Source organism: Pelobates fuscus, chromosome 5 (assembly GCF_036172605.1).
Source record: "Pelobates fuscus isolate aPelFus1 chromosome 5, aPelFus1.pri, whole genome shotgun sequence".
Lineage (NCBI taxonomy): Eukaryota > Metazoa > Chordata > Amphibia > Anura > Pelobatidae > Pelobates > Pelobates fuscus.
This window is the reverse complement of record NC_086321.1, coordinates 353,903,033-353,922,468: the sequence shown is the minus strand read 5'-3', so window position 1 is coordinate 353,922,468 and position 19,436 is coordinate 353,903,033. Positions and strand designations below refer to the sequence as shown.

At 40.6% G+C, this 19,436-nt stretch overlaps 1 protein-coding gene across 1 annotated transcript in view; it reads left to right on the top strand.

Annotated features, from left to right (window-relative positions):
* The window catches only part of TBC1D2 (TBC1 domain family member 2), a 61,316-nt gene extending 42,152 nt beyond the window's left edge, over positions 1–19,164 (top strand). Inside the window, exons 9-14 of the mRNA XM_063455965.1 lie at positions 583–773; positions 3,169–3,639; positions 5,214–5,334; positions 8,924–9,109; positions 12,636–12,757; positions 18,933–19,164. Coding sequence (XP_063312035.1) covers positions 583–773; positions 3,169–3,639; positions 5,214–5,334; positions 8,924–9,109; positions 12,636–12,757; positions 18,933–19,134 — 1,293 coding nt within the window. The 3' untranslated portion in view covers positions 19,135–19,164. The remainder of the gene's footprint in view (positions 1–582; positions 774–3,168; positions 3,640–5,213; positions 5,335–8,923; positions 9,110–12,635; positions 12,758–18,932) is intronic.
* The last annotated feature ends 272 nt before the right edge of the window (positions 19,165–19,436 follow it).

Sequence of the window (19,436 nt, the reverse complement as noted above, 5' to 3'; positions counted from 1 at the left end):
AGGCTTTGGATGCATTTGCCATCATCATGCTTTGTGTGTGATGACAACGAACGTGAACACGTTCTGCCTGTCTGACAACCTCTAGAAGTGTGTAAACCTTTTTAGAAGTGGCAATAGTTTGCAGTTTCTGAGAAAAGAGCCAGCATATATGTACCAAAACCACTACATCCAGGTAAAGTGGTTTTGGTATTTCGAGTGTTCTTTTTATAGTTGGGTTTGGTTTTTTTTTGCGCCGGGGGCGACTGTACCATTGAGGAGCTTGGGGGGAAAAGTCCAACACAGCAAGGGGAAGAATTTGAGACAATCTCTTTGGCCTGGGAAAAAAAAGAATGTGGTGTGAGAATAAGTGTCAAAAAAGGTGAGAAAACATGAAATATATATATATATATATATATAGAGAGAGAGAGAGAGAAAAAGTGAAGCTAATAGGAGAGGATGTAGGACTTCAGGAAGTGACAACTTGTTTTATTTAAGATTACATTTAAGAATATTTTCCCTTCAATGAACTGCATGTTTTAACCTTGGTGGAACCATTTTAGATGCAAATATTGTATGAATATTGTTTTATTGTGCTCAACACAGTGTTCTTACCTGGAAGCTAGGAATTGTCAAATTGAAAGCAAGTACTTAATCGTGCTGAGAAAGTTGCAGGAAGCATTGCCGTACCTGGATGCAGAGTACCGTGGAACGATTAAAAGCCTCGTAGAAGATGCTCTGGAGGTCAATATGAAAGATGGTATAGACCAGACATCTGTGAACTTTAATCCGATTAGGTAAGCTCTCCTGAAAACTAATGAATGCAATTAATGTGATCAATATACATTTGTGCGAGCGTAAAGAAATTACAGGTATGAAAGGATGATTACAACTGATAAGCTACTGGGGTTATTGTGCACGGAGCCTCTTAAAGGGGCACTCCACTTCTGAAATAGAAAATTTATAAAAATCACTGTTTAGTTGATATACCCCAAATGAAAACTTGCATGCATTTAAATATTCATTTTTTTTTTCATTGGTGCTATAGACATTTTAGGTGACTTAACAACATTGGGTAATAATTTATAAAACTAAACTATAATTGGGGGCAGGTCCTAACCTTCATGGCCGCCAGACGTTCTTCGAGTGAGCTCCTCACATAAGAAGTGTGAAACACGACATTAGAGCGAGGTGATATCCCCAAACACTGCCCAAAACGACTAAGCACCTACAACTAGCAGCTGGGTAACGTCTTGCAGTGACTTTGGAGTCACACTTGATCACCTGAGGCCGGCTACAGCTTTTGAGGCCTACTCACCCAGCGCGCCCCACGGAAGGGAGAGCCGGACGGTCTCCCAGCCTGGCACTGAATGTGGGATACAGCCAGGGCCGGTGCAAGGATTTTTGCGGCCCTAGGCAAAATATAAATTTGCCCCCTTCCTCGTGACATCACAATGCCCACCCATATGATCTGCCATACAAACTAATGCCAGTGCTGCACACAGTGTGTGTTTACATTAAAAAGCCTGCAGGGATAGGCTATAGACTCCAGAACCACTTCATTAAGCTGCAGTTATTCTGAGGTCTATAGTGTCCCTTTAATGTAAAGTAAATTAGAGATTAATGTCACTAATAATATACTAGATTGTCTACTTACAATCAGATGAGGATGGTGATGGGCCCTGACTGCAGTTTGGCTCCACTGGTCTGGTGTAGAACAGGATCTCTGGATGCTGTTTGTAACTGTGGACACAAAATTCAATGTTCTGGGAGAACGGGAAGCAGCTCCATTTTTGGGGCCCCTTACACAGCTCAAGTTCTGGTCCCCAGGGCCTGTCTGTGAGTATGCCCATAAGGCCCACCCATAAGTCCACCTACATGTTCCACCCATGAGTTCGCTCACAGGGAGTGGAGTGTGTAGGGTATGTGTTATTGTAGAGGATCTAATGTGTGCGTATGGTATGTAGTGTATTGGGATACCAGTTTGTGTAGGTGATGCAGTGTGTTTGTGTGTAGTGGAAGCAGTGTGTTTTTGTGTAAGGGATAGAAAGCAGTGTGTGTTTGTGTATAAGGGATGTATTGTGTGTTTCTCAATGTGTGTAAGGGATGCATTGTGTGTGTGTGTGTCTGTAAGGGGTGCATTGAGTGTGTGTAAGATGCATTGTGTTTCTGTATGTAAGAGAAGCAGTTTGTGTTTGCATGTGTGTGTAAGGGATACATTGTGTGTTTCTGTGTATGTGTGCAAAGGATGCATTGTCTTTATGTGTAATGGATGCATTGTGTGCAAGGGAAGCATGTTGTGTTTCTGTGTGTGTAGGGATGCATTGTGTGTTTCTGTGTATGTATAGGGATGCATTGTGTGTGTGTGTGTGCACGTAGTGTGAAAGAGCTCCCTGTCCTGCCCCCTGTCCTATAGAGCTCTCCCTTCCGTCCCTTATAGCTCTCCCCTGCCCCTTAGTGGTCTCTCCTCTCCCCCCACCCTCCCCTAGTGGTCTCTTCTTACCTCCCCCCCCCCGTGTTCTTCTCACCTCCCCTCTCGCTGTGTTCTTCTCATCTCCCCTTCTCCTCACCCCCCTCCCTGTGTTGTTCTCACTCCCCCCTCCCTGTGTTGTTCTCACTCCCCCTCTCCCTGTGTTGTTCTCACCTCCCCTCTCCCTGTGTTGTTCTCACCTCCCCTCTCCCTGTGTTGTTCTCACCTCCCCTCTCCCTGTGTTGTTCTCACCTCCCCTCTCCCTGTGTTGTTCTCACCTCCCCTCTCCCTGTGTTGTTCTCACCTCCCCTCTCCCTGTGTTGTTCTCACCTCCCCTCTCCCTGTGTTGTTCTCACCTCCCCTCTCCCTGTGTTGTTCTCATCTCCCCGTGTTGTTCTCATCTCCCCTTCTTCTCACTCCCCCCTCCCTGTGTTGTTCTCACTCCCCCCCTGTGTTCTCACTAACAAATGTCTGTTAAAATAGATATTGTAAAAAGTGTTAATTATTAATTTACATTTGCCTATCCTTTTTTGTTTGCACATTTCATGTAAAATAACACTTTTTTTAAATTTACATATTTGCAGAAAGGGAATGCAAATTACACAATGTTTGGCTTTCTTTTAAACTTTTATCCAAGTATTTTATTGATATTACTTGAGTTTTAAATATTTTCTTGTTTCATTTCTGACGCTTGTTACATTGGATGGTTTGTCCCATTACAGTGAGTATGACGATTATGGCTTCACGATCATCCCTAAATACGAAGTGGAACACTTGAGGCTTCTAGCCAAAATCCAAGCCTTGGAAATCCGGTCGATTAAGCTTCTGACACAAGATGTGGTGGACAAGTCTTTAAAAACGAAATGGGACAATATTGAAGACTTGGCTCATTCAGGGGAGCTGAAGAACCTGGTGAGATGTGGAATTCCAACAGAACATCGCAAACGTGTGTGGATGTGGCTTATCAACGGCCGGGTCAACATTAGGGCCAACCATTATGCCCAGCTTCTGAAGAAGTGTGAGAACTCTCCTCATCCAGCCACTCAGCAGATTGAACTAGATTTACATCGGACTTTGACCAACAACAAACATTTCACTTGTCCAACCTCAGAGTTCATCCACAAACTCAGAAGAGTTCTCCTTGCATTTTCCTGGCACAACCCCACCATTGGTTATTGCCAAGGTCTGAACAGGTAAAACTGGCATAAATATACAGTTTATTTAGGTTAATATTAATATGTTGCTTATATATTTAAAAATAAGCTGAATGTAACCAAAACTAGTGTTTTGTTTTTGGCCTTATTAATTAGTGTACAGTTCTGAAGACATTCTGCAGTTACCCATTTATGTAATTCAGTGAAGATAACAGATTATATTTAAAGCGACTATAGTCACCTAATCAACTATAGCTTAATGAAGCAGTTTTGGTGTATAGATCTATCCCACATGCAGCTCAATTCTTTGCCTTTTAAGAGTTAAATCACTTTGTTTATGCAGACTTAGCCACACCTCTCTGCATGTGACTAACACAGCCTTCCTAAACACTTCCTGTAAAATGAGCTCTAATGTCTAAACTTTAGAATTTTCTGTCTCCTGCTCTACCTAGACCCTGCAGGAGCCTCCTATATCTGATTAAAGTTCAATTTAGAGAGCAGGCGATAAAAACGTTTAAAGCAAGCTACTATCTGATTGAAAGTGAAACCAATTTTTCTATGCAGGCTGTGTCCATCACAGCCAGTGGAGGTGTGGCTAGGGCTGCATAAACAAAAACAAAGTGATTTAACTCCTAAATGGCAGATAATTGAGCAGTGACGCTTCAGAGGCATGATCTATACACAAAAACTGCTTCATTAAGCTGAAGTTGTTTTTGTGACTATAGTGTCCCTTTAAGTAGCTTAGCCATATTTTTTCCAGTGCAATAAAATTCATATAAAAATCATGGTATGTGACTTTTTTTTTTATGTTCCTCAAAATGTGATCCTTTAAAGCAAGTGTTTTGGATTTTTTTTTTTTTTTTTTTTTAGAGAGACTGTTTTGCCTTTACTAATATTTGCCTCAATTTAATAGTTTTGGGTAAGCTTTGCAAATTATTAATATTTTAGGATAAACTAAAATAGTATTAAAATATTTGATATACAATATCTTTAAAATATTTTTCAAAATATTAAATATATTAAATAACTTGAAAAATGTATCCAATAATATTAAATCAAGGCCTTAGTATTCTGAAAGATGAGTAAAAAAAAGATAAAGTTATAATTTTTTACACTCACTCACATAAAATATGTTAACCAGACTTTGATAAAGAATGTTCTCATGCTAAAATATAGCATAGCAATTAGACTGAACCTGTCTTACATCTTAATTTCAAATGTACACAAATGTGAATAGAATTATCTTATAAATATTACATTTTTGTTCTAAGATTTCTGTTATTTCTATTATTTATATCATCACATATTTTTACTTTGTTGAAAACTAACAAATTGCCTTTTTTACTTATTAGTGCTAATTTGGAAGATTTTATTCCACTGAAATTCTATTCAATAAAACTTTTTTTAAAGAAGAAAATCGTAACTGGTCATGTATGCATTTTCACTAGAGAAACATCTCTCAGAATGTCAGTGCTTAGTAAGCCTTCCCAAGGATTTAACATTTTTGGTTAGAACAGAATCTGTGTTCTTGAACACTTGACTAAAAATCTTTTAAATGTTCAAAGATCAACTGCAATTTTTTATTTTTTTATTTTATATTTAATTTTTTTTAGGTTAGCTGCTGTGGCACTTTTAGTCTTGGAAGAAGAGGAGAGCGCATTTTGCTGCTTGGTTGATATTGTGGACAATATAATGCCGGCAGACTACTACAGTAATAATTTATCCGGATCCCAGGTGAGTGTGAACTTCACTTTGAAAAATCTTTTTTTTTTATCTCTATGTATTGATCATACATATATTAACTAGGTGTTATTTTATTGAACGGTTTGAGTTGGACTTTCACTGGAATTTACTTGTATTTCATATAAACCCGCTGTACAGCACTGTGCAAAATTCAATATATATAATAAACCAACTTTAGAAAATGTATTTTATCCCCAATGTAAGTTCTCACTTATGTATAAATGTCCTCAGCACTTCTTTAAGATAGCATTATTCTGAAATCTGTATTTTATGATTGGACACACACAGCAAAAATGCTACTTTAAAAATGTTTTTAGTCATTTTAACATTTGGCAATCTAGTATATGGAATTAAATCATTTATAATCCAACCATATTGCCCCCACTCCAGCAAACATAAGTATATTGCTTAATTGGATAAAGTCCCCTGTCTTTCAGAGGAAAAAGCTTGTCAATCATGTTTACAATTAAAGTGAGACTGTCATAATTTTTTACTTTGGCTACTCCTACTTCTTGTCCTATCTAGTGTCCCAATAAAAGTACTTTTTTTTTCACCCACCTGCTATGTGTCTTAGTGGTGTTCCGCAATACTCGCCTCCTACTCAATGGATCCAGCCCTGCCATCACCCCTCATTCATGGGCAGCAACCTCCAGTTCAGCTCTGCTCCTTCTTTCGGAAGCATCGGAAAATTAGTATCCTCGTAAGCCATGAGCCATCGCCACACAGCTCACCTTCAACAGACTTTGGCATGATGGCATAGAATATTTCCCATAAATCGGTGAACCATTAAATGTATACATTGCCTAGTGATTTCACTAGCAAAATATATAGAATGAGGAGAGGTATTTAATAAAAGTGTCAGAATCGGTTGGAACCAGAACTTACAGCCTGAATAACAATCAATAGACTTTCTATATGCCGGTTCTTATAATGGCTGGGTTAACGGACAAACTGAGTCAGAGAGAATAGCTGTGGTCAAAGAAATACAGAAATCATGATAAATGTTAAACAAGCCGAGGTCAAAGGATCACAGAAGACAGGAACAACAATAAACCAGAACCAGAATAAATACCGAAGGAGAATACAACCGTAACGCGCCATTAGGCTAACAAGAACCACAACAGGACAACAAGGAATGGGAGAGTTGAGTGTATATATAGGCAGGTCTTACTTCTTATTGGTCCAGGACAGCAAGGAATTGCAGATGATTCGTGGACGGTAATTGACCTCTCTTGTGTGACCTCTTATGTCATATTTGTGCACCAAATTCGATTTGCGGTATCGTCATTCGGTTCAGTGAAAGCCGAATTCAGGACTGCATTCGCACACACATAAATGCATGCTGTGCGCTTCTGTGCAGCGTTGGACGGAACGCCAGAGGGAATAGGAAAGTGGGCGGAAAGCATGACAAAAAGTACACAAGTATTACGATAGGTAGTGTGGCCGAAGCTTGACTGGGGTCTCTCAGGAGCTCTTCCGCCCAACCGGGCTGCAGCTCTCCTTTCAGGCAGGTATTGCCCCCTCTGCCTATTCCGCTGCAGCCCTTATTCCAGGCAGGTATCCGGAACACTGCCTATAATGTGATTATAGCAATTGCAGCTCTCGGGCCTAGCTCTTTTGATCTAACCCAGGACTAGAGGGATCCTGCAGCCAGCAAACAGGTCCAAAGACTTTGTAACTGGGATCCCTAAAAATCCACACAGGACACAAGTTCCAAAAGGAACTAACATGCTTTACTTTATTTTAACTCTGGCCTAGCCCATATGATCGTTACACTTAGCTTGATGTGACAAAAACTTAATAAAATACAATTAACCAAAACATGTCAGAAAACATACAGGGGGTTATAATAACATATCTATAAAGGGGTGGGGAAGACAATATTTAACACCAAATATCTCTCCTGCCTGCAAAATTAAGAATATGCAGATCGACCTTAATATGCAAATTAACAAGCCTTGCTATTCAGCTAGTGCATATTGCTGTTGCTACCAGTAGAGGGCACTATATAGGCTACATAGCCAAATCCACTTAGTTGGTAACAAGCATTAACAGGACCAGAGAGCACACAAAACAATAGTATACACACACATCATAACACATTGCACCTACAGGGAGTGCAGAATTATTAGGCAAATGAGTATTTTGACCACATCATCCTCTTTATGCATGTTGTCTTACTCCAAGCTGTATAGGCTCGAAAGCCTACTACCAATTAAGCATATTAGGTGATGTGCATCTCTGTAATGAGAAGGGGTGTGGTCTAATGACATCAACACCCTATATCAGGTGTGCATAATTATTAGGCAACTTCCTTTCCTTTGGCAAAATGGGTCAAACGAAGGACTTGACAGGCTCAGAAAAGTCAAAAATAGTGAGATATCTTGCAGAGGGATGCAGCACTCTTAAAATTGCAAAGCTTCTGAAGCGTGATCATCGAACAATCAAGCGTTTCATTCAAAATAGTCAACAAGAAGCGTGTGGAGAAACCAAGGCGCAAAATAACTGCCCATGAACTGAGAAAAGTCAAGTGTGCAGCTGCCAAGATGCCACTTGCCACCAGTTTGGCCATATTTCAGAGCTGCAACATCACTGGAGTGCCCAAAAGCACAAGGTGTGCAATACTCAGAGACATGGCCAAGGTAAGAAAGGCTGAAAGACGACCACCACTGAACAAGACACACAAGCTGAAACGTCAAGACTGGGCCAAGAAATATCTCAAGACTGATTTTTCTAAGGTTTTATGGACTGATGAAATGAGAGTGAGTCTTGATGGGCCAGATGGATGGATTGGTAAAGGGCAGAGAGCTCCAGTCCAACTCAGACGCCAGCAAGGTGGAGGTGGAGTACTGGTTTGGGCTGGTATCATCAAAGATGAGCTTGTGGGGCCTTTTCGGTTTGAGGATGGAGTCAAGCTCAACTCCCAGTCCTACTGCCAGTTTCTGGAAGACACCTTCTTCGAGCAGTGGTACAGGAAGAAGTCTGCATCCTTCAAGAAAAACATGATTTTCATGCAGGACAATGCTCCATCACACGCGTCCAAGTACTCCACAGCGTGGCTGGCAAGAAAGGGTATAAAAGAAGAAAATCTAATGACATGGACTCCTTGTTCACCTGATCTGAACTCCATTGAGAACCTGTGGTCCATCATCAAATGTGAGATTTACAAGGAGGGAAAACAGTACACCTCTCTGAACAGTGTCTGGGAGGCTGTGGTTGCTGCTGCACGCAATGTTGATGGTGAACAGATCAAAACACTGACCACAGGGTGACTTAGACATAGGAGCCATTTATGAACCATTGTAAAGTGCCATTGTACTGCTCCCAGTGATGGTGATTGCTGTCACAGTACCCTTTAATTTTACACTGTAAAAAAATAGATGATAAACAATATATTTATTGCAGAGTGCTCAAAATGAAACAATTGCAGATTATGTCACTATGATGAATTGATTCCATTGTACATTAAGGTAAATAATATATAAAGAATAATGGATTTTCATTAACAAAGTCCACTAGAATTCAGATACTGAGCTGGTAGTGATTGGTGTTTAATATGAGGCTGTTGTTATTTTGTTAGGTGGATCAGAGGGTATTCAAGGACTTTTTGTCAGAGAAGCTCCCGAGATTGACTTCTCACTTCCAGCAATACAAGATTGACCTGTCCTTAATCACTTTTAACTGGTTTCTTGTTGTCTTTGTTGACAACTTAGTCAGTGATATTTTACTCCGTGTTTGGGACGCTTTCCTCTATGAAGGAACAAAGGTAAGACCTTTATCAGTTATCGAGGTTAATAAGTGCCATGTCCAAAAAAAATATTTTTTTATTATATTGTGGTTTCCGTAATTAAATGCCAGTTGCATGTTATTTTAGGTCAATAAAGTTACCTAGAATTCCATATGGGAAATAATCTATCTTTTTTTATTTTTCTCTGTCAATTATAAATCAGAATTGTCAAGGCTGTATTATTATTATTAAAATAATTCCTTATTCTTACAGGAACACTTAAAGGGATTTTTTACTTCTCTGGAATTTACACAATTGAATAAAACATTAAAACCACCTATAGATTGTGCTACCATATTTATGTGATGCTGTTTTCTTGGAAATTTTATATTAAAGGGATACTATAGGCACCCAGACCACTTCAGCCCATTGCAGTGTCCCAGGCCCATTAACACTGCAATTGTAATTATTGCAGTTATTGATAACTTGCAGTGTTAACTCCATTTCTATTGGCTGTCTAGTATTGTATAATTTCCTAAGGGGTCACCCAAAACCCCCTTTACTATGGGGCAAGTCCTAATGCCGGCACGGCAATTGTTGCACATTCGCATTAGGTCCCCCGCTAGGTGAGGTCAATGAAGTTGGAGCGGAGGCAGAGCCTGAACTTGCGCCAAGGGTTATCGGCGCTGGAATCAGTTAAGTGACAGAAGGGATTTTAACTAATTCTGCTTATAAAATGAGGTACCTATGGGTAGTGTATGTCATGTAACGGAATGATTGTGTTTGACAATGTATCTTTATAGGAACACTCTCTAAGCACCATAACAACTACATTGTGCAGGTTGGCTTCTTACCTGGGGTCCGCCAAATGCACTCTCTACCTCAATTAGTTCTCTGCCAGCAGTAGAGGGATTAACTTATTGACTAAGAGGAGGAATAGAGATCGAGAGAGATCAGCTGACTCTCTCAGCCAATGAGCTGGCTCTATATTGCGATCAGCAGACAATCTCCGTCAATAAGCTGTCCCTCATGACCGGAAGAGGAGAGGCAGAGAGCAGTGCCCACTTGACCCCAGTTACGAATTCAAATTATTAGAAACAATTCTTCCAATGGGAGGGGTTTCCAAAGTACTCCTGGTCCTTTAACTCTTACAACATGCTGTAGTAGTTAAGGTGCTTGAAGTGTTCCTTTAATACCACTTTTTTTGTGTATGTATCAGCCCCTATATCGAACATATATTGCTTTATACTTTTTCTGAAGTGATAACGGTGAAATTCACTATGCTGTAAGTTAACTCGAGATGATTATTGGGGCACAATTAGAGAATTATAGACTTTAAAGTCTATCGTAAAAATTAACTGATGGTAAATCTGGTCCCACTCTCAGGCTAAACTGCTGCGTTAATTTTCTAAATGTAACGCAAATAAAAGTTGGCAATTGCTGTGAATTCAATGACTGAAATAAATAAAAATGTAGCTGACTTGTAGATATTATTTTTTCATTTGAGCTGTTTTGGTCTAATATTTGAAATTCTCTTTAAATTTTAGGTAATTCATACTTTGAGTAATTCAGTCAGTGGATTGTGTTTAAAGGAACACTATAGTCACCTAAATTACTTTAGCTAAATAAATCAGTTTTAGTGTATAGATCATTCCCCTGCAATTTCACTGCTCAATTCACTGTCATTTAGGAGTTAAATCACTTTGTTTCTGTTTATGCAGCCCTAGCCACACCTCCCCTGGCTATGATTGACAGAGCCTGCATGAAAAATAAAAATGGTTTCACTTTCAAACAGATGTAATTTACCTTAAATAATTGTATCTCAATCTCTAAATTGAACTTTAATCACATACAGGAGGCTCTTGCAGGGTCTAGCAAGCTATTAACATAGCAGGGGATAAGAAAATCTTAATTAAACAGAACTTGAAATAAAGAAAGCCTAAATAGGGCTCTCTTTACAGGAAGTGTTTATGGAAGGCTGTGTAAGTCACATGCAGGGGGGTGTGACTAGGGTTCATAAACAAAGGGATTTAACTCCTAAATGGCAGAGGATTGAGCAGTGAGGCTGCAGGGGCATGTTCTATACACCAAAACTGCTTCATTGAGCTAAAGTTGTTCAGGTGACTATTGTGTCCCTTTAACAGGAAGTTATACTTCATTTCAATGTTGTATTATTATCCTTCAACTCTTGTGTAATTTTACATGCCTCACCCTATCTGGCTTTATTGCTTGATAACTACAATGTGAGTGATTTTTATGGACTAGGGTGTGTTACACAATTAAGCGGCACTGTCCCTTTTGAGTATTTCATAAAGAGATCACTTTTCTGAAACCCTATATTGACTGTAACAAATGAAATTGGCATTCCCGAAGTTGGCAAACGGTGCTGCTTCAAAGAAGATTTCACTATCAACTTTTGTTATTTCCCATCAGCTTCAGTTTGCACTGGTTTTCACAAAAGTCATCTTCTTTTGTAAGAGGTTCTATAGAAGATCCCGCAATCTCGTGGATCTAGTCTAGTGTACTGAATGCACGAGAATACAATAGTGATGTCTGCTACTAGCCTATAAAATGACAAAGTCCCGGTCAGCCATGATGGATCCGCAACGCACACAGACAGCCGGACCATGCTAAACCCACAGTGTATCGGCTAAGCTGAGATTGAAGAGGACACATTGCATATATGTCCCAATGATCCAATCCTACCCAGTAATCGTAATCTAAGTCTCCATGGAGTGCCAACCTCATTACTCATACCCATGCTTCACTATAGGGGTCTATGGAGTGAATTTATCTCCCAGTTATTGCAGCTACCCAGCTCAGTACCAACAACAAGCATTGACCCACTTATGTCTATCTAAGCTGGAATGTTTAAGCTAAACTACCTTAGTCTGTTTTACTCGTTTTACAATATACTCCCAATACCTATTAAGCAATAGTCACTCGATAATGCCTGAAGTTAGCCTGTTTTAACAAAATTGTGCACGTGGTCACGAATACACCAATTGTAAAGCGTATTAGGCCTGAGGACTGCCTTTGGGGTACCTCAGGCTTGTATGTATACTCTTATGCACTGCAAAAATACAAAATGTAAAAAACAAAAATTAAACAATGACAGAGAATGAAAGAGAACCATTGTAAAAGATCAGATGGCACTGCCCACCGGAGAAAATTTTAGGAAAGTGTATCTCCTATAAGCTTTGCGTAGTACAGCGCAGTACAAGTGTTCATGTCAACTTGGGATTTTTTTTTTTTAGCAAAAAACCCACACGTGACCGTGCTACTTTAAGTTGCTTTGGAGATCATAATTATTGAAACCACAATCCCACAAATGTATTATTCATTGAGCCAATACTTTACATTTTACATAGTTATAATACAAACAGTTTGCTCAAATGTTGTACCAAATAATCATCAATGTTGCCAAAGGGATACCAATCAGATCATAAGAAAATTTGTTGGTAATCATTTTTAATTAAATTGTAACTAAGTAACATGGTTAAAATAAGCTAATTTATTATTTAAAAAAAAAAATAAAAAAATTCTATTCCTTAAACTGTTCCAGGTCATCTTTCGCTACGCGCTGGCAATCTTTAAATATAATGAAGAGGAGATCTTAAAGTTTAATGAAGAATCGGACATCTACCACTATCTCTCATTCTTCACCAAGACAATCTGTGATGGCAGGTTAGTTACAATGAGAATACACTAGATGCAATACATCATTCATTTATCTTGTTTTACTGCTGTTAGAAAAGTGTTAAAAAAGGTTTATTGGGCAACAGGTCAAATTTCGGTCTCTGAAATGATTTGCCATTAAAGAAACACTCCAGACCCCTAAAGCTCTTCGGTTTGGTGACATGCTTTAGGCACGTTATCACCGGCTAGGCCCATTTTTTTTTTAATTTTAGAACTGCAAACACTGCACAATCAGTTATTGAGTTTCTTGTAATTTTGTGCCGGGGGGCTAGTTGCTCTGCTCAGGGCTGCCTATTATCAACTCTGTCAGCGCTCACTGCACACGGGCGACAGACGTAATTTGATTAGATCCTTTTTCTCCCTTCTTTCTCTCCCATCACCCTATTCCATCCGTTTAGTTTTTTTCAAGACTCCCTCCCTCTCCCTCTCTGCTTGCTGGCTTAGAGCGTGCCCATGCGCTCTGAGATGGCTCAATCAAAGACTTGTTGATGAAAAAGCCTTTGAATGGACCGTGCGTTGACTGCAGTGATGTCAGGAGGGGGCGTGGAAAGCAGCACCATAAACTATGTTTTGATCAGGAGAATAATGGCCAATAGGGCATTATTCATTAATAAATAAATAAAAAATACAACATAAAGGGATATATATATATTTAATACAATGTTAAACAAAAATTTTGCACACCAGTCAAGCCATAAGACTTGCCTTTCCCACAGAAATCACAAATTTGCAGTGATGTTACTACCTCAAAGGATTCTGGGTGGGCATATGCAAATTAGTGTGTGTGTGTGTGTGTATATGTATGTATGTTTTTTTTTGTTTTTTTTTTTTAATTCTTTATTTTTGTTGTGCTTAAATATATCACAGGTAGGTCAGAGGTGCCCCAAGAGCAGTCCTCCAGCTTTTCCCACGCTCAACATGCGGGGCACAAGATGAATAAGCACAGTTTATAATATGAAAAATAACTCGAGAAACAGTCGCTTGTGTAAGTAGCTATATGGTAAATTTAGGCTAGATCTATGCGACATACAATATATTTTGCGAAAATAAACTAAAGCAAAATAACGTTAGGAGTAGGCCATAAGCATGCATTGATTAGCAGTAGGTAGAAGGTATATACACTAAGTTTCTAAACAGTTGCTTCACAGGCTAAAACAAGGTTAAAACAAGTGGGCCCTGCCAATGCTTAACAGTTTGAGGTTAACCACGTTAGTGTCAGCTTTTACATGAGTAATAGTAATACGATCTACTAGTGTGTCATACAAATTAGACTGGCATTGAAACGATATAGCAAGCGCTTAGCAGCTTGTCAGCATATTATACTAGTGTAGTGATGTCTGTAGAGTGACACTGAGCTCGCTGTGTATATAGGTGTCGGCATCAGTTGAGCAGGCTGGTTTACCAGCCCTAATTTTTCTCAGCTTATGTGTAGAGTTTGGCATGCTAGCCTATGGGCAAGTTAAACAGTTTAACTATTTGAGGCATTGTGTATGAGGCGGCTTATAAATTATAAACTTAGCAGGAACACTTGTAACTTAAAGTACAGTAAGCCATTGGAAAAGAATAGGGCAGTTAGCTGAAAAGTCTCGATAGTCACTTAGCCCACGCCGGCTGCTGGAATGCTATCGTCTCCCAAAGTGGCTTTGTGCAGAGACCATCCGCTCCCTACAGTCTGTTTGGGCTCTCCGGCTTCTCCTCCCCGCTGTCGTCTGTATCGTTGGGTAGTAAGTACTCGGGATTGGCAGTCCTGCTTGGGGATACATCTCCCTGTATCCTGTGGGCCGTGGGTTGATCGTGTCTTGGGTTGTCGCCTGCGCCGTTGTGCTGCTGTGCGCTTCCTCCGACCTTTCCACCGGGCTGGCTTTGATCTGCCTCTGCTTTCCGCCGGGCTCCATCGGCATGACCCCCTGAAGACCCCTTGCTTGTGCTGGATAAGGAGAGGTGTTTCCGCCTTCCTCCGTTCGGTCACCTGTGTCGGGACCCGTGGTATGTCGTTGGGTGCGGGTGACAGTGGTTGCATGCGTGCCTCCCATCGCGCCCAAAAGGCGGCGAAGATTTGATTCAGCCGACGCTCCGTTTCGAGCCATGCGTCTTGTGGGTCGGAGGTGATGAAGGCGTCCGCCATTTTGGGAGTTTCTTCGGTTGGCAGTTCCAGGCCTTGGGTCTCCCTGTTGTGCTTGGTGAGTGCATGTGGGTAGACCGGGATATCCCCCACCGGTCCAGAGGGGGGGGGGACACGGGCCCAAGGTTACAATCGCTTCTTGTCTTGGCGATAGGTGAGCTACTGCCTTTCCCGCGCTCGCCACTCTTGTAGGCCTCATAGACACGTCGGGTGTGCTTCGCTTGTAATGACTCTTGTAAAGTATCATTTTGTTCCCCTCGGTGTCATCAGTGGCTTGGTGGCCGTCTAGCTTCATTTTTTGCCATTTTGTAGGCAGAATATCGTTTTATTTCCGTTGCTTGGCAGGAGCTGTTGAGGCTAATGTCCTCACTGCTCTGCGGTTGGCCCCGCCCCCCCGTATGTATGTTGAATAGGTTGATGTAAACCTTTAAGTTGCATGCACCCTCTTTGCTGTCAATCAGACAGCCAGGACTGTGCTCTTCCTCAAGTGTTGTCCAAAAGCAGAAGTAAAGATAAGGAAGCAATGGATTAAATGTTACTTCATGAGCACATCGCAGAGATTGCGACATATGCACTAGAGGTCCAAAATGCTTCTCTATGAAGGGTATTGGATTGGCCTGGTAGTAAGAATCTCTCGGCTGGAAAAAATGGTGAGTAACTTCTATTTGAGACCTTTAACACTCAAATGTTTTAGTTTTCTTTTACATTCTTAGCCTATTTTACATGTATCTGCTGTAACTAATGAGGTTAGGTAGATCTGGAATTAGCCTAATGATCCTTTATATGTTGTATATGCTATCATTAAATGCTGTAATATTTGTGTTAATTACTTGAATTAAAGCAGGAGCTTCAAGCTTGGGCTATAATCCTGAAAGAGTTCAGCAGTTAAAGGAACACTATAGGGTCAGGCAGGCCCGGACTGGCCATCGGTCATTCCGGGCAAATGCCCATGCAGAGCCGGCACTATCAGAGCGCCGGCCCTGCTGTGTGCCTTCATGGGCCGGTGGAGAGATAAAAGATCTCGCTCACCAGCCCACAGGCTGTGAAATGCGGCCGCCTGTGGGGGAGGGAGAGGAGGACCCGGTGGAGCTCTTACCTGCAGCTCCACCGGGTTCCTCTTGCGAGGCCTGAGTGTTGCAGCGGTTACCATTGCAATGCTCCGATCTCGTGAGAGTGAACTCTAGCCACACAGGCTCACTCTCACCACTAGGACCACCAGGGATGGCAGTACAGTCCCCCCCAGGCATAAGGTAAGAAGGGGGGGGGGATATAAAGTTTTTATTTATTTTTATTATTATTATTATTTTTTTTTTTTATTAACTACATCTTTAATATATTTAAATCTACCCCTCCCCACACACCACCCTCACACAGCACCATTACACACACAGCACCCTAACACGCGCACACATATATAATATAAAAAATAACCCTCAGTGAGTTAACAGACAAAGAAACAAAGAATGTGACGGCAGATAAGAACTCCCTCACACACACAGCACCCCTCACACATACACACAGCACATCCAACACACTGCGCCCCTCACACATACAATACCTCCAAACATTATATATATGTATATATAGCGAGAGAGAAAACAGAACGTCCTTGCACTCACGCTTATATGCACTCACGCTTATAATAGTGGTTGCCAGGTGCTTGTAATCCAGGGAAAAAGTATATCCGTTCAAAGAAATGATCAGCACTCACGGTCTTCAAAGTAGGTTAAAAGTCTTCAATCTTTATTATAAATCCATTAAAATAGTGATCAACGTTTCAGTCCCAATTAGGGACTTTCATCAGGATCAGGAATAAGCTTTACATACAATGAATGTATATATAGGGAGAGAAATTAAAGAAAATTACTTTCCCGCAGGTGATGGGAGTGTTACTACCGGCGTTATCCAGTGCCAAGTGCGCATGCGTGATTCTGTGCCCGCCCATACGTAATGTAGTGACGTTCCGCAATTCCAAGCCCACCCCTTCGTGACGTGGTGCCGTTCCTCTTGTTGTCGAAGCAACAGGGAACGCTATTCGTAACCATGGGGACATATGTAAACATCCTCCATGTTCGGAGGATCGTGGATAACGCCAGTGTGTGAATCTATGGATGATAGTGTAGATAGCAACGACAACATTAATAAGTGCCAAGCAAACACATACTACATTCTCTAAACACACACACACTACATCACCTACACACACACACGCTACATCCCCTATATACACACACTCTCTACAGCCCCTACCCAAACCTATTACACCACAAACACGAATAAAATCAACCTATATACACAATACCACACCACAACCAGCTCACGCTACACACCCATAATCCCACAAGCAGGCTCCAAACACATGTACGATACGCTTTCCTGGCTTTTTGTCCTCTGTTATTTCACTTATGGAGACACCAGAGACAAGTTAAAAGCAGACACAGCGCAAGCATGTTAATAAATTTGCTTGCGCTGCGCAGAACAAATACAGGGCCTTTTTCTCATGCTAGAGCTCTCCAGCATGGGTCTGGGCATTGAACCAACATGCTCACTTTGTCATTAGTGATGACAAAACACACTCTCTGGTCCCGCCCCCTTCTCAGGCTGCCGCTGTAATTGAAAAAATGCCCGGGCTAAATTTTTCCCCAGTCCGGCCCTGGGGTCAGGAACACAAACATGTATTCCTTACCTTACAGTGTTAAAACCACCATGCCACACCTACATATAGTACAATCGTACCTTAAAGGACCACTATAGGCACCCAGGTTACTTCAGCTCAATGCAGTGGTCTGGGTGCCAGTTGACCCTAGTTTTAACCCTGCAGCTGAAAACATAGTTTCAGAGAAAATTATTACGTAATACAATACGACAAGGACAATGGTTCCTTAAACAGCAGAGCAGCAACATTTATAAGCCCTACACCTACAGAGAGGTGGGGCACCATGCCATATCCTCTCCTCTTAATTTTATCCCCTCTCCCATGTGCTACCCAACCAGGCATTCAGTGTGACCTCACGCTACCTAACCAATAGAGGGGTTTGCAGCAAATTTCTGTACCCCAGTACCCCATCCCGTTAGGTAACATGGATAACCTGCACTAGTGATATTTATTTTTGTATAAGGCGGCTGCTTTGGGTAAAATAAAAATAAAAACACTATAATCCTCTTGCTACCTCACTCTACAGAGATCTGGGGCTTCGGCCTCCAAAGACACTAGCGCCGCCTATGCAATAAAAACGAACATCTATACCAGGGGTCCTCAAACCCCGGCCCACTAGATGTTGCTGAACTCTGGCTATGTAATTCAAAGAATCATGGGAGTTGTAGTTCAGCAACATCTGGGGGGCCGGAGTTTGAGGACCCCTGATCTATACGATCAAGATTACCATACCATATTTATTGTTATGTCTACATCCAGAAATGTTCCTCCTTCTATATCCTGCATAATTTCAGGTATTATGAAATGCAGAACTGCCAGGTGTGAACGTGCGTTTTACATACCAACCCTCCCAATATTGCCATAAATTGTGCAATAAAATCTTAAAAAAAAAAAAAAAAAAAAAAAAAAAAAAGCACCTAGAATCCGGATTTTATACTACCAACTATACAAACTACAGAGTGGCAAATGTATTCACTAAGGTGTGAATTTAAAGGAAGTTTTAAATTTTAGACCAAACTAGTTGAATTGGAAACAATCACCAGGACATCTGATTTGATTTTGGCTATTTTAAACTAAAATATTTAATTCATTCTGATTTCCTTTTTGAAATATGCTTTTATCATAACCGTTCATATTTTATAAAAAAAAATAAAAAAAGGGGGGGGGGGTATTCACGAAATTGAGAATTCAAAGTTTTTTTTATTTTAAGGTTAAAATAGCCGAACTGTAAAAATTCTCCAGTTCGCTATGCTATCCGTTTTGGCTACTCTGGCCTTAAATCTGAAATTCACTTAGAATTTTCACTTTATTACGTAATCCTGTGTATGTCTCCTATAGTAGTCTTTATTCCATCTATAGTCATCTCTCATTCTTTTGCTCTGCAGGAGACTAATGAACATCGCCTTTAATGAAATGAACCCATTCCGGTTAAAGATCTTAAGGAATCGGCGTGCCGCCCATAAAGAAAAACTGAAAATGGAATTTGTTGAATTGGAAAAGATGAAAGAGGAATATACCAAGACAAAAGAAGAAATTAAAAGAACAGAACTGGACATGGTATTAAGTGAAGAGGAAGAAGAGACGTGATAAAATGTTATATCAATAATTGAGTCTGCGGAAACCATTTCCTTAATAATTCAGTCCTTTAACCCCTTAAGGACCAAACTTCTGGAATAAAAGGGAATCATGACGTGTCACACACGTCATGTGTCCTTAAGGGGTTAAAAATGGTTACATATATTTTTTCTGAAAATCATAAAGATTGCAGCAAAGTTTCATTAAAAAGCAAAGCATGTCAAACCGAGCTCCCCCATTCGTACATCACATGTGTTTAAAGGTTTGTTTTTGCACCATAACAACTATGAAACATTGCAAACGTTATGGTGCAC